Source organism: Phaethon aethereus (genome assembly GCF_964289735.1).
Source record: "Phaethon aethereus genome assembly, chromosome: 23".
Taxonomy (NCBI): Eukaryota; Metazoa; Chordata; class Aves; order Phaethontiformes; family Phaethontidae; genus Phaethon; species Phaethon aethereus.
In genome coordinates this window covers 1,856,039-1,870,707 of record NC_138599.1, presented here as the reverse complement: position 1 = coordinate 1,870,707, position 14,669 = coordinate 1,856,039, and the positions used below count along the sequence as shown (strand labels likewise).

At 44.3% G+C, this 14,669-nt stretch overlaps 1 protein-coding gene across 1 annotated transcript; it reads left to right on the top strand.

The window, feature by feature from the left end:
• Nucleotides 1–2,964: 2,964 nt before the first annotated feature.
• DLAT (dihydrolipoamide S-acetyltransferase) lies at nt 2,965–12,909 on the top strand (the record flags this gene model as incomplete). The annotated part of the gene is made up of 14 exons (XM_082010049.1): nt 2,965–3,210; nt 4,006–4,107; nt 4,432–4,556; nt 4,674–4,830; nt 5,988–6,114; nt 6,482–6,672; nt 7,192–7,354; nt 7,581–7,648; nt 10,274–10,366; nt 10,460–10,567; nt 11,118–11,233; nt 11,522–11,684; nt 11,839–11,975; nt 12,780–12,909. The coding sequence occupies 14 exons, from the start codon at nt 2,965–2,967 to the stop codon at nt 12,907–12,909; spliced, it is 1,926 nt and encodes a 641-aa protein (XP_081866175.1).
• Between the last annotated feature and the right edge of the window lie 1,760 nt (nt 12,910–14,669).

The window sequence follows — 14,669 nt, the reverse complement described above, 5'->3', positions numbered from 1 at the left end:
TTGGCAAGACAGTTTGTCACCTCCTGTGCACAGGCATCACTGTCTGCTGCTGTCCACTTATTGCTAGGGTCACCAAACATTTAGCCACACTAGTAGGATATACCCCATCAGTTTGTTGATCTAACTAACATCACCAGTTCCCTAGTATGCCTGCTCCTGGGGTGCCTGAAGGATTAGGAAATAATTGACTGCTTGGGAAAGAACAAACCCTAAAATCCCTGAGGGTGGGTTTTTCTTTTTGGTGTTTGGTGGGGGTTTTTTTTGTTGTTGTTTATGCATTGCCTGTCTATGCCCTTCTACTGCCAGTCAGCTCTACTTCCAGAGTGCTCGCTGTGATGTGCAGCAGACACTGTTGACTCAGGTCAAATGGCAAGTAGATTCTCAGTAGATGTGGTCCTTCTGTGGACTACCTGTGTGTCTGTGCTGTGCATGAAGCTACAAGAGAGTGAACCTGGTTTTACTGTTTTATATTAACATGTCCTTTTGTAAACACGTTCCTGTTCTTGGAATTATTTTGTATCAGTTTACATTTGTCTGAGGACTGTGGATATTTTTATACTAGCGCAAGTGCTTTCTGTATATTTCTGCATGCTGTGTTTTACTCATTTTCTAGTGAATGCTGAGATGTTTTGTATTGTGTCCCATTAACACAACACTGGGCTCATAACTTTATTTTACTATGGAAATCCAACTAGTTCTTACTGGGTTTTATATTTTTGCCAGCTTTAATAGGCAGCAACAATAGTATTTATTTTTTCACTACTTCACTGTCCAGGAGGTAGCTCAAGGCTTTTATGTGGCTCTGTGCCACATTGGCACAACACAACATGCCTCCTGTTCTGGACAATTTGTTATGGTGACTTTCTCCTTAAAGACAGCAGTAGGAAAGTTCATAAATGAAAAAGTTCATCAATGGGCTGCAGAGGAGGAATACATCTCTCTTGGCAAAGAAACAAGGATTTTTCTTCCTGCCTGGAAGTAGTTTCTCTGTTGCATGATCTCTAGTGGGTTGGTAAAGAGAGCATGGGGTTATTATACTGAAATCATTTGTATTTGAATTGCAAATTTTTGAGTTGTTCTTTCTTCAGGTTTTACACATCAATTTTATTTCAGCAAGAGCCACACACCCAGGCTAGAATTTTGTGGAGAAAATTAAGACAATTTTCAAGGTCTGTAATTGCCAGTTCCATATCCCTCTCTGTTACTCAAAGATGAGCAGTTTGAATTTGGAGCACTGAAGACACAGGGGGTTGTTAATATGATCAGAGCTTCTAATGGATAAGGCTTCAGTTCCAGCCTTGCCCATAACTATCCAGTTTTCCCATGAAGAAAATAGTTGTTACCTGATAAAGGGGACAGCCTGTTCTTAGATCAGTTCAGATAACTAACCATGGTCACAGTTAATATGCTTGCTGCCACCAGAGCGCCAAGGACTGAACCCTATGTGGTAACACATGCTCTCCAGAGCAACAATGGGCTATATTTGAGAAGGAGCAAGACTGGACAAAGGGCTTGCTTTTTGGGACTGGCAGTCATGTACCTTTCATCCATGCTAGAGGGATGCACTCTTAATATCATACCCAGGACTTTGGACATTTTTGAATCTGTTTATTTCTGTCCAGCTTTCTTCAAAGTTACTTTTCTATTCCTGTACTTGTAACCTGCTTATGTAATATATATGCTATGTTTAAAATTATATTTTCATAGAAACTCTGATGTTTGCATTCGTCACTTAGGGTGGTTATTCTAAAGCCTGTTCTCTAGGAAAGTGAAGCTTTTTCTGTACATCTAAACCAGACATACCTGACTGGGTAAGCCTTGGATTAGTGGACCAAGCAGTTATTGTAATAAAATGGGGTTTGCAAACTGAGTCTGAGTGCTTGTGAAGGGGAAGAGGGCTTTGAAATGAGAAGGCACAGACAGGGATACGGTGCATAAATCACTTGGAGTGCTTAAGGTTAGCCGCACATTGGTCCTGGAGAAAACCTTTTCTATATCATTCTTCCACAATGTTTTAGGAAAGCATAGATTTTCTAAGACTTGTGAGGTTAGCCGACTTAAAATCATGTGACCTGAAAAGCAGGCAAGAGTGTTAGTAAAACTTACATTTACTTTTAATATTGGCATGAACAATACCAAATTGAAACACAAGCTCTGCTTCTGCCCCCAAGGTTGTGTAAACTGCTGCAACCGGGTGAGTTCAGTCCAGGCAATTCCTATAGCTGTGGCTAAAACAGCACCAGTGCATGTGATGGGATTTTATTGCATATAGTGCTAACCAGCTCAGTGCTTTGCCCTTGTGCTTTCCAACCTCTTGCAAAATACCGTTGTTCTCAAAGCGTAGGGGAAGTCTTTGGTTGGGAGAGCCGGGGTTGCTGAATCCCAGGCAGAAGCTGCTGCACAGAATAGCTTCTGCATTCACATGTCCCCATACAGAATTGGGATCTTGCTAAAATCTAGGCCATGTGATAGCGATCAGAAGAATCCAAAAGGGCCTGTTGCAATTTTGTATGGGTATTGCATGAAGGTATAATGTACAGGATTTGCTACAGCCCGATTTTCTCATTCCTGAACAAATGTCTGTCACTGATGTGAATCACGAGGCTACACCCTCCACCATGCAGGCTTCTTCACTTCCTTCTGTTAGGTGCCGTGAGGCTGCATAAGCGCTGGGCCATCCCAGCGGGGGCCACCAGGGACAGCCCCCTGGGCTGGGCTCCCGCGGCCGCTGCAGACCTCATGTAACCGCCCGCCCCGCGCACCCCGAGGCTGTCCCGCCGCTGCGCAGTGCAGCCTCGTAGTCCCCGCGACGCCATTACACGCCGATCCCGCCCCGCTTTACGTCCGTCCGCCGCGCTTTACGGCAGCGCGGCAGTGTCGTGCGCGGCTGTGCGGCGCTGTGCCCGGACGGGGGAGGTCATCGAGCGGCGGCGGCGGGGCCGCGGCTCCGGCTCTGGCTCCAGCATGTGGCGGGTGTTGGCGCGACGCGTCGCCCGGGGAGCGGCGGGAGCTCCTGGTCTGGTGCAGAGCTGCCGAGCGCTCGGTGCTGCTGGGATCGGCCGCGGCACGGCGGTGGGGGTGGGCGCTGTGCCGCTTGGCCGCGGCCCGCCGTGGGGCGGGCTCATGCACCGGCCTGGTGGGCTCCTGCCGCCTCCTGCGTGGCCCCGGCTCGTCCCGTGCCGCTGCTGCAGTCTTCCGGCACACCAGAAGGTGAGAGGCTCCCCGCTCTCCCCGCCCCAAGCAGTCTGGGTGCTCCCCGTACCCTCTGGTGTTCTTGCCCCTATAACCACTGGGATCCTCCAGAGGATAGACTCGTGTCACACCCCTTGCTTCGGGGGCAGTCCCTTCGCTTTCTCTTTTCGGGTCTTGCTTCCCCTCACTGGGCAGCTCAGTTTGCCCCGGGGAACTGCAGTTCTCTCTCCACTCCCACAGTTCTTACACTCTTGCATCACCCTGCCGAAGTCCCTGTATTGTCATCGGGTACCATCTCCTTCACTTCTAGTCCTTTATGGGATGTGAGGAAATGGCCTCAAGTTGCGCTAGGGGAGGTTTAGATTGGATATTAGGAAAGTTTTCTTTATTGAAAGAGTGGTCAAGCCTTGGAACAGGCTGCCTAGGGAAGTGATGAAGTCACCATCCTTGGAGGCGTTCAAAAAATGTGTAGATGTGGCACTTCGGGACATGGTGGTGTTGGGGTGATGGTTGGTCTTGATGATGTTAGAAGTCTTTTCCAACCTTAATGATTCTATGATTCCCCATGCCTCTCTTGATCCCCTGATGTAGCTTCTCCCTTTCTTGGTCAGCCCCATCTCAGCACCCCAGTATTGGTTTGCCCCGCGGTCTTACCAGCAGGTTGGAGGCAGTCCTGACCTGCTGGGAATTTGCAGACAGGCCCTTCTTTGTGCTCCCCTGTCCTAGGCTGTGCTGAGGACCTGTCTTTGCCCTATGTATGGAGTTTCTACTGTGAGGGTTGTCTGGGTTGTAACACTGCCCTGTTCCTCACAGGTGACCTTGCCAGCTCTGTCCCCCACGATGCAGATGGGCACCATTGCGCGCTGGGAAAAGAAGGAGGGTGACAAGATCGGTGAAGGGGAGCTCATAGCAGAGGTATCCTGGGAGTAGAGGCTGTGCTGCGTTTCTAATGAGCTGCATGTGCATCTTGGGTTGTGTCCCAGGTTGCTCTCACTTGAACACAGATCCCAACAGATGCTGTTGGGAAGAAGTGGCTAACAGCCTTTCAAAGCTGGTTGACGCTTTTCCTCTTTCTGAGCAGGAGCAGCACTTAACCTGTTTGAGAGCATACTTTCCTAGAGCTGGTACCACAGGGTACCAGAACTCTGTGTGTGTTGTGACCCTACACTATCAGACTGGAAGGCTCTGAGCTTACTGGTCTTTTCCATTGCCATAATGATAGCCTGTTCTCTCTCAAAGGTAGAAACAGACAAAGCAACAGTTGGCTTTGAGAGCCTGGAGGAATGCTACTTGGCCAAGATCCTGGTGCCAGAAGGAACAAGAGATGTTCCTATTGGGGCCATAATATGTATCACAGTAGAGAAGTATGTATTTCCCTAATCCTTTAGTTGAATTTTCTGTCTTGGGGCTTCTTGGGTCCCTTGTGTGAAAGGCTTAGAGACAGTCATCTGACTAGTTTTGCGGTTCTGTGTTTCTTCTAGGCCTGAGTATGTTGATGCCTTTAAAAATTATACTCTGGATTCTGCAGCGTCTGCCCCCTTTGCAGCCTCAGTGCCTCCCCCTCAAGCTGCAGCTCCCTCACCACCAACTCAGCCTTCTCCTCAGGCTCCTGGCAGCTCTTATCCTCCTCATATGCAGGTAAGAGAGCATTGCTGATGATGTAAAGTTTGTTGCACTCTTTCTGTCTTTGGCATTGCTAGCTCGAGGGCATTTTGTTATAAATATTATCTGGAGTGGGAAGTTATGAGCTATAATTGCAGGAGTGTGTGCCACTGGACTTGTTGCATGCTTAAAGCAGGTGTTTGGGGAGGTTGCAGAAGGCTTTTTTCAGAAAATTATTTTAGCATCCCAGCTGCTGGTAGAGGAGAGACTTGTCTCTCCAGGACTGTTAGTGCAGTCTGGAAAAACCTGCTACGTTTGCATTATTTGGACAGTTCTGGTATAAAAACACCTTGTACTACAGTGTGAATAAGCTCTGAAGGTCATGCTTACATCTTGGAGCAGAACTCAAGTCTGTGATACTCTGATGAACACACCAGATGCATTTGTGGGTGACTAACAATGAGTGGTATTTGTGAATAATCTTTTTACCTTCCTTAGATTTTGAAGTGTACATCCACTGTTGTTGTCCTTGAGCACTTTGTAGCAGGGTATTTCTTTGACATTCCTTTGAAAAAGAAAATTTGAAATACTAAACCTCATTCCACAGATGATACATGTGGGGACTGATTTGTCTGAAATGTTATGCAAAGTTAGTAATTGAACAAAGAATTAATTAAAGGCTTCTTAATCTGATTTGTGTTCTAGCTGCTAAACTTGCTTACTTCCCCCTGCTTGCTTTTTCTGTCTGGTTCTGCTGTGAAGCTGTACTGACGGATGCTGTGTTTGTTGGACAGCAACATGCATGTGCAAACCTACAGCATCTTTGAGTGCTTATTGGAAGACAAGTATGTATAGCTTTTAAAGGGCCCAAACCTGTTTGTCACAAAATTACTTCCTTCCAGTCTTCCTTCCAGCTGCAAGACATTCCCAATGTGATGGTGGTAATAATTATTTTGATACATAGATTTCTTGCTTTTTGCTTTTGCTTGCTTTCTTGCTTAGGCCTTGATAAAAGAAGCCACACTAGCAATACAGTACAGCACTGTCCTTTGCTGTAATGGAGCCAGAACTAGGAGCACATTAAAGGCTGGCTACTTCTTTAGGTTGGCATCATTTAGTCAGGAGTTAAAACTGTGTTCCTGTTCCTTTTGGATTACCAGAATCTGATTCTCTTGTATTTTCTGGCTTCACAGGTCACTCTTCCTGCCCTGTCACCTACCATGACAATGGGCACAGTGCAGAGATGGGAGAAGAAGGTTGGGGAGAAACTGAATGAGGGAGACTTACTGGCAGAAATTGAGACAGATAAGGCCACAATAGGTGAGTCAACCCCAAAGCCAAGAATGGAGGAGGTTAAGGGGAAGATCCACAGTAGCCTCTGTGCTGGCTGTTCTCCTAGCTGCTCAGGATTTGAAGCTATGGGGCAACTAAAACAAGTTTTATTAACGTCTCATTCCATTGGAGACCTAAACATCACAGCTCCTAAAAACACTTCTATTCCTGCATCAATCCTTCTTAGTAACATACAGTGCATGGAGATGTTTCCCTACCAGTTGCACTGGAAAGGATTCTCTTGCCTGCTAAATATAGGACAGGGCTTTAGCTACCAAAGTCTTTAGAAGCAGCATTTAGAGGAACTTCTCAGTTGCATCAGGCACCAAATCAGTTTTGTTTCTTTCCCTTACAGGCTTTGAAGTGCAGGAGGAAGGCTACTTGGCAAAAATCTTGGTGCCTGAAGGAACAAGAGATGTGCCATTAGGAACAGCTCTCTGCATCATTGTGGAGAAAGAGTCTGATATTCCTGCCTTTGCTGACTACCAAGACACTGCAGTAACTGACATGAAGGCACAAGCTCCTCCTCCTCCTCCTCCACCACCAGTAAGAACCATTCTTAGCATGTGAGAGAAGTTATGTGGACCATTAAGAGGTCTGATCTGAACTGTTCTGCTGGTTTAACAGTGTGAAGCCCTGGCTCCAACAGTAATCTTTATGATTCTGTGAATGCAAGGCTAACACATGTATTGGTCATAGGTGACATAAGAAGTGATCGCTAGTTTGCCCTCCAAAAAATGGAGCAGATAGTCATTCATTATGATCTCTTCTCCAGCCGGTTGCTTGTGCCAGTTCTAATGCCTCATCCTTGAAAATTGGGAGCATAAGTTACTTATTTCACCTTTTTGGGGTGTATAGTTCAGCAGCTTAGTTGGCCTCCTTCCCAGGAAGTTTCTGATTTAATCTCTGGCACTGGGAAACTTCTCTGAACTGAAAATTCTTTCAGATTAGTGACTATTTTTGCTATTCTCTTGACTGGTAATTAGATGGTCCTGGTCTCTTACTGTATCTTCAAGGCTTTTGCTGAATAATCCTGAAGCTAATGGCTTTGATTCTTCTGTTAAGGTGGTGGCAACTCCTGCTGCTACTCCTCCTCCCCAGCCTGCTGTTCCTTCTGCTCCAGCAGTCCCCACAGCTGGACCACCTCCCCGGAAAGGAAGGATCCTGGTTAGTCCCTTGGCAAAGAAAATGGCAGCAGAAAAAGGAATTGACCTTACTCAAGTGAAAGGTAGGTTGCCCTTCCTCTTCCTTGCTCTTACTATCATGTATCTGTCCATCTAGATACATACTTGCCTATTCTTTTCTTTCCTCCCTGTCAGGAACATCCTGACTATGCAGCTGCCCTCACCAGAGGCTAGGTGACTTCTCTCTGTTGAATAAAACTGGTACCTTTAGAAGCAATGCCCTGTTGTAAATAATTGAAGTCATCTTATGTTTTTATTTGACCGTTTTAGGTACTGGACCAGATGGTAGAATCACAAAGAAAGATGTGGAGTCATTTGTGCCACCAAAGGTTGCACCAGTGAGTAGTTTTGACATCTGTAAAAATGAGTATTTTACTGTAGTGATGGGAATGCTCGATAGAAATGCAGTTATTATATGGAACTGTTATTGCTGGATTGGTTGGGTTATGATGCTGTGTGTACTATGGTGACTGTTAGGTTGGAAGCTTAACCTGTCATAAACGCAGACAAAGTGTTCTTCCTCTGTTTGTCCCTTTGGTATTTCACTGAGAAAAAAAATTTTGCACTTCCAACCCTTCATTTGGTTTCACACATTGTTATGAATTGAGGTAAGCCCAGCTGCAACTGATTTAACATTGCTGAAAAAAGGGAACTTTAGCAAGAGACGAAATTAGGAAGGCAAAAGCCCAGCTAGAACTCAATCTGGCCACGGTTGTAAAGGATAACAAAAAATGTTTTTACAAATATATTAACAACAAAAAGAGACCCAAGGAGAATCTCCATCCCGTATTGGAACATTGTCACCAAGGATGAGGAAAAGGCTGAGGTACTTAATGCCTTCTTTGCCTCAGTCTTTAATAGCCAGACCAGGTATCCACAGGGTATTCAGCCCCCTGAGCTGGAAGGCAGGGATGGAGAGCAGAATAAACTCCCCATAATCCAGCAAGAAACAGTTAAGGACCTGGTATGTCACCTGGATACACACAAGTCTATGGGCCCTGATGGGATCCACCGAAGAGTACTGAGGGAGCTGGCAGAGGAGCTTGCCAAGCCACTCTCCATCATTTATCAGCAGTCCTGGTTAATAGGGGAGGTCACAGATGACTGGAGGCTTGCCAATGTGACGCCCATCTACAAGAAGGGCTGGAAGGAGGATCTGGGGAACTACAGGCCTGTGAGCCTGACCTTGGTACCAGGGAAGATTATGGAGCGGTTCCTCTTGAGGGCACTCAAAGGGCATGTGCAGGACAACTAAGGGATCAGGCCCAGCCAGCATGGGTTCATGAAGGGCAGTCCTGCTTGACCAACCTGATCTCCTTCTATGACAAGGTGACCCACCTAGTGGATGAGGGAAAGGCTGTGGATGTTGTCTACCTGGACTTTAGTAAAGCCTTTGACAGTGTCTCCCACAGCATTCTCCTGGAGAAACTGGTGGCTCGTGGCTTGGACAGGTTTACTTTTTGCTGGTTAAAAAACTGGCTGGACGGCCGAGCTCAGAGAGTCGTGGTGGATGGTGTTAAATCCAGTTGGCAGCCGGTCACAAGCGGTGTTTCCCCAGGGATCAGTTCTGGGGCCGGTCTTGTTCAATGTCTTTATCGATGACCTGGATGAGGGGATCGAGTGCTCCCTCAGTAAGTTTGCAGATGACACCAAGTTGGGTGGGAGTGTTTATCTGCTGGAGGGTAGGAGGGCTCTGCAGAGGGATCTGGCCAGGCTGGATCGATGGGCTGAGGTCAACTGTATGAGGTTTAACAAGGTCAAGTGCCGGGTCCTGCACTTGGGTCACAACAACCCCATGCAGTGGAGCTACAAGCTTGGGGAGGAGTGGCTGGAGAGCTGCCTGGCGGAAAGGGACCTGGGGATGCTGGTTGACAGCCGGCTGAACATGAGCCAGCAGTGTGTCCAGGTGGCCAAGAAGGCTAACAACGTCCTGGCCTGTATCAGCAATAGTGTGGCCAGCAGGAGCAGGGAAGTGATCGTGCCCCTGTACTTGGCACTGGTGAGGCCGCACCTCGAATCCTGTGTTCAGTGTTGGGCCCCTTCCTACAAGAAGGATGTTGAGGTGCTGGAGCGTGTCCAGAGAAGGGCAACGAAGCTGGTGAGGGGTCTGGAGAACAATTCTTACAAGGAGCAGCTGAGGAAACTGGAGTTGTTCAGTCTGGAGAACAGGAGGCTGAAGGGAGACCTTATCACCTTCTGCAACTGGGGGTTGCGACGTGGGTGTTGGTCTCTTCTCCCAAGTAACTAGCAATAGAACAAGAGTAAATGGCCTCAAGTTGCGCCAGGGGAGGTTTAGACTAGATATCCGGAAAAATTTCTTTACTGAGAGAGTGGTCAAACACTGGAACAGGCTGCCCAGGGAGGTGGTGGAATCACCATCTATGGAAGTGTTCAAAAAACATGTAGACGTCGTACTTCAGGATATGGTTTAGTGGGCATGATGGTGTTGGGTTGGTGGTTGGACTTGATGATCTTAAAGGTCTTTTCCAACCTTAATGATTCTATGATTCTGTGATAACTATAATGAAAGCCAGACTTACGAACCAACAGTCTGCTGTTACTGTTGCCTCAAATCTGTTCTTACACCACTGCTTGTATTTTATGTGAGATAATGGAAGCGTTGCTTTGTGAACTGCTGGAAGGCATGTTGCCAAGTGCAGTCTGAGAGTGCCCTCTAGCATACCTCTCTACTGTATGTAAACCAAACATCTAGCAGGACTTACTATTCTGGGAGCTTTGTAGCAGTGCAGGTCAGTGTTGCATTTCTAAATCACTCAAGTACTACATCTTCAAAGTACTACACTGAATATAGGGCTTACAAAAAAACCTAGTGGGTAGTGGAGAAGTGAGGCTAGAGAGTAGAAATATCTACTGCTCTGCCTTAGCACTTGTCCCATGTACTGAATTACTTTGTACGATTGGTATTTGGATAGTACTGTGAATTATGCTGTCTTTTTCTGCAGATGCCATCACTAGAGGCAGTTCCTGCAGCTGCTGTAGTTGGAGCAGCACCAGTGGGGACCTTCACAGATATCCCTATCAGCAATATTCGGAGGGTAAGAAGATTTTATTCTTTTCTGATATCGTTATTTGCAGTCAGGAATTTTCCAAATTGATTTATTTTCATCACTTCTGTTGTATACCTGCAGGTCATTGCTCAGCGGTTGATGCAGTCTAAACAAACAATACCTCACTACTACCTTTCTGTTGATATAAACATGGGAGAAGTACTGGTGCTAAGGAAAGAACTCAATCAGGTAAAGCACTTGGGCAAGGTGAGAGTGTGTGTGTGGGGAAAGCTGCATTCTCTCACAGGTTTGCCCACCTTACTTTTTGGTGATACGCCATTTTGCCTTGGACAAAATGGTCTTTTCAGTGCCTTTTCTACCTGTTGTGGATTGGTTCTGGACGTTGTGTGACAGAATGAGACTATTAACCTAGGTATTGTGCACTGATTTCTGACTTCCCTAAGAGGGCTGCTTTGTACTCTGCTTGGTGTTCAATTCTTCCACCTGGAAAGTAGGACAAAAGGTTTTTAAAAGTAAAAAGGATAGAAAATTTAAGCAAAATAATAATTCTAAGCCAATTTTAGGGAAGAATAGACATTAAAAAAGGTACCTTCTTAAATTATGAAGGAAACGTATTCACCTCCTAAATTATCGTGGCACTTCAAATATTAATGCTTACAAGTAGTGTGATTCTTTTTCTAACATTTTTGCTAAACAAGGCTGCATGGCAGTGACTATCCAAGTTAACTGAGTTAAAATACGAGAGACAAACTGATGCCTCAAATCTCTTTATTTCCAGGAGGTCTCGGATAACATTAAGCTTTCTGTCAATGACTTCATAATTAAAGCTTCTGCTCTGGCATGCTTGAAGGTGCCCGAGGCAAATTCTTCATGGATGGACACAGTTATTAGGCAGTAAGTTTATGGTACGGTCGAAGCCAGAAACTTTCTTTATTCAGTAGAGAGTTCACAACAAAATAGCAGACCTTCTGCTGGGATTTTGAGGAGGGAGGGGAACAGGTATAATGCAAAGGTTGAAAAAGGGCTTTTGTTAAAAAGTGCTAAGAACTTTGTGTCTGAGGCCAGTGTGCAAGGTGAAATAATTGTTGCAAAATTAATATTAATTTGGAGTTTTCTGAACAGTTCTGGAAATTTTTTTTGTTATCTTGCTAGCATAACTGGCATCTCCTTTGTGTCTTGCAGAAATCACGTAGTGGATGTTAGCGTTGCAGTTAGTACTCCTGCAGGGCTTATAACCCCTATTGTGTTTAATGCACATATAAAGGGCCTGGCTTCCATTAGTAAGGATGTGGTTTCTTTGGCAACTAAAGCCCGAGAAGGTAAACTTCAGCCTCATGAATTCCAGGTGAGAAACTTGGATTACTGTTAATCATTGCTGCCTTGTTCAGAAGTCCCATTCAGAATGAGCAAAGCCTATTTGCAACGTTTCAGCCATGTTCATTAATATTCTACATGAAACAGCTTTTGTGAATTTTACTGTGAATGTGTTTTTCTTCTAGGGTGGTACTTTCACAATTTCCAATTTAGGAATGTATGGGATTAAGAATTTCTCTGCCATAATCAATCCACCTCAAGCCTGCATCCTTGCAGTTGGTTCCTCAGAGAAAAGGCTAGTGCCAGCTGATAATGAGAAGGGGTAAGCTGATTCTGTGTATACTGAGCTTCTGAATTCAGACTTTGAAAAAATGGCTAGTTTCTAACACTCCCATTAGATTATAATGTTTTTAAAAATAAAATTAATTGTTGACATACTGCTTTCAGTACCTTCTGAAGAAGTGCAGTGAGATCTTGTATAAAAGGGTTTTACAGGCATTAAAGAGAAATACAGTGAGTGATGAATGATCTGCCATACATTTATTCCTGCAACTTCTTTGCAAGTTAAGGAAAGGCTGTTTCTTTATTAAGAGGGGGAGGGTTAAGCTGGGGGGAAAAAAGTCTGGGATCCACAACAGTTTAGGTACCTGTTCCTCTTTTAACAACTTGCTTAAATTTGCATTTAAGGAAAACCTAAGGGATGGATTATAACTGACTGTCCTGTATATACTATTGCCTTGCTTGGAGCTGGCATAGACCCAGGAGGATGTTTAGGATTATTTAAACTTGTTAACAGTCCTAAGTATCTGTCACTGGCACATGGGGAAACTGGAGGTTACTGGGTAAAGTGGCTCTTTTAGTTGATTGTGTGGGGCTATTCTCGTGATACAAAGAAAGATGAGCTTCATGTCCTAAAGGGAACACACAAATGTGTTTCATAAATTTAGAAAATGAATGAATATAATCTGCTCTCCAATGTAATCTTTTTTTGAAGTCCACAGGGAGAAACATCTGTTACCAAGCACCAACTGCTATTGCTAGTTCTCTGATAAAAGTTTCTTTTGCTTTGTTAGTGGTGCTGACTTGCAGAGGATTGTGTTAAACTTTTTTTTTCTTCTTCTTTCAGATTTGATGTGGCCAGTGTGATGTCCGTTACACTTAGCTGCGATCATCGTGTTGTAGATGGAGCAGTTGGAGCACAGTGGCTTGCTGAGTTCAAGAATTTCCTTGAAAAGCCAGTAACCATGCTGCTATAATTTAACCATGCAAGCAAAATTTTCCTGGATCACACTGTTTTGTTTTAAAAAAGTTATTTAGACTTTAGTGTTCAGACTTATTAAAAGAGTTCTTTTTTATTTTAAATATGTATTATATTATCTGGTAATGTTATTACCAGTCTGTACAGAAAAAGTTTGCAAAAGTGCTTTTCAGAGCAATATTACAGCTATACTGTATTTTTATACAGTTAGTTAACTTGCAAACTCTTACAGAACAGAGTTAAGTGTCCCAGATTTAAAAATGATCCAGGCAGTATGCATGCTTCTAAACTAGGGTGAACAGGGGGGTGCATACCAAGCAATTTCATGACCTCAGTGTTCTCAGAAATTTGAATTATAAACATCTATTCACAGGAGTTCAGACGAGATGGTAACTGAAATGTACAAGTTAGTAGAAGATTAATTCCCTTATTATCTTGTTCTGCTACTGGGGGGGGCAAGTATGACAGATGCACTAAGGGACTGAAGCACCTGGGAATAGTTTCTCAAAGGCCGTGTTAGGATTCCAAGTCTCTCTTGGAATTTGGCACTGATCTGGGCCTTCTCCACTATGTGATCCCTTTTGAGCACTTTGAAATAAGGTGAAAGAGCATCGATATCTATGGGGTCACAGCTCTCAGATACTACAGAGCATGTGCTGCCTTCTCATGGACTTTCACTTACATGTGCTTTTTGTATGAAAACTCTTTTGATTGCTGTTCCTCCTGGTACGTTAATATCAAACTATGATGCCATGAAAGTAACTATTTTGCAGAATGTTCAAGAGAATCTATGTGTTGGAACCCAAAATAGGCAAATCACACATGCTAATAATCCCATCAGTGGATATTTATCGTGATGACTTGAATGTTTGAAATCTTTTTTTTTTTTCAGGCATTCTAACATAGGAAGCTCTGAGTTAGTCACTGGTACTGCAGTTCTTCCCTGAATGTCTGTTGTCCCAGCCTCAGTAAGCTGCAGAATGTGCTATCCATGTATATATTGTATGTAGAATGCTTCTTGGACTTGTGTCCAGTTACTCCAGTCATTGTATCCTGAAAGGGGTGCAGTGCTGACCATTCTTAAATTCTGCTTTCCACATGGAAAAGTGAATGTGGAAAGGATGACTGTCCAGTAATTACAAAGTGACCAGGAGGATTAAACAGGGAGGGAGAAGTTTAAAAAAAAAATTAAAGCTGATCTGTAATTCTGTATATTGCATTAAGTACTGTCTCCTGTAGAGTTCTACAAAATTCACTAAAGATATTGAAAGAAAATACTGTGGAAATTAAATATTTTTGTGGGAATGATTTCATGTCTGGTTGCTATGATACCTGGTTTTCATGCCTGGCCTAAACAAAGGAAGTGCATCAAGGTTTTGGTTTTTCTTTAATGATCTAAAATACCTTGGTTCCAGACTTGCTCTAATGAACCTGTGTTCTATTAAATGTTTGGAATTGACAACTACTAAAACACGTTCCAGTGCGTTTCTATTCAGTCGTGTGTGGCTACTGTACTGCTATAGCACAATCAGAGCTGTTTAGCCTTTCACTCTGATAGTGAAACTCACCCTATTAACCTTAAATTGTAATCACAAATATTCCAAAATAATATATGCTTTATTACTGTCATGCAGCAGTGAACTTTGATCTTCCTGGATTCCTTGCTGTAGCGTTCACCAGAATTTTCTGGTTACAGAGACCTTTCATTGTCTTCCTGCAGTAGGAACACTAAATAGGTTATCCTAGGGAAACGCTCTC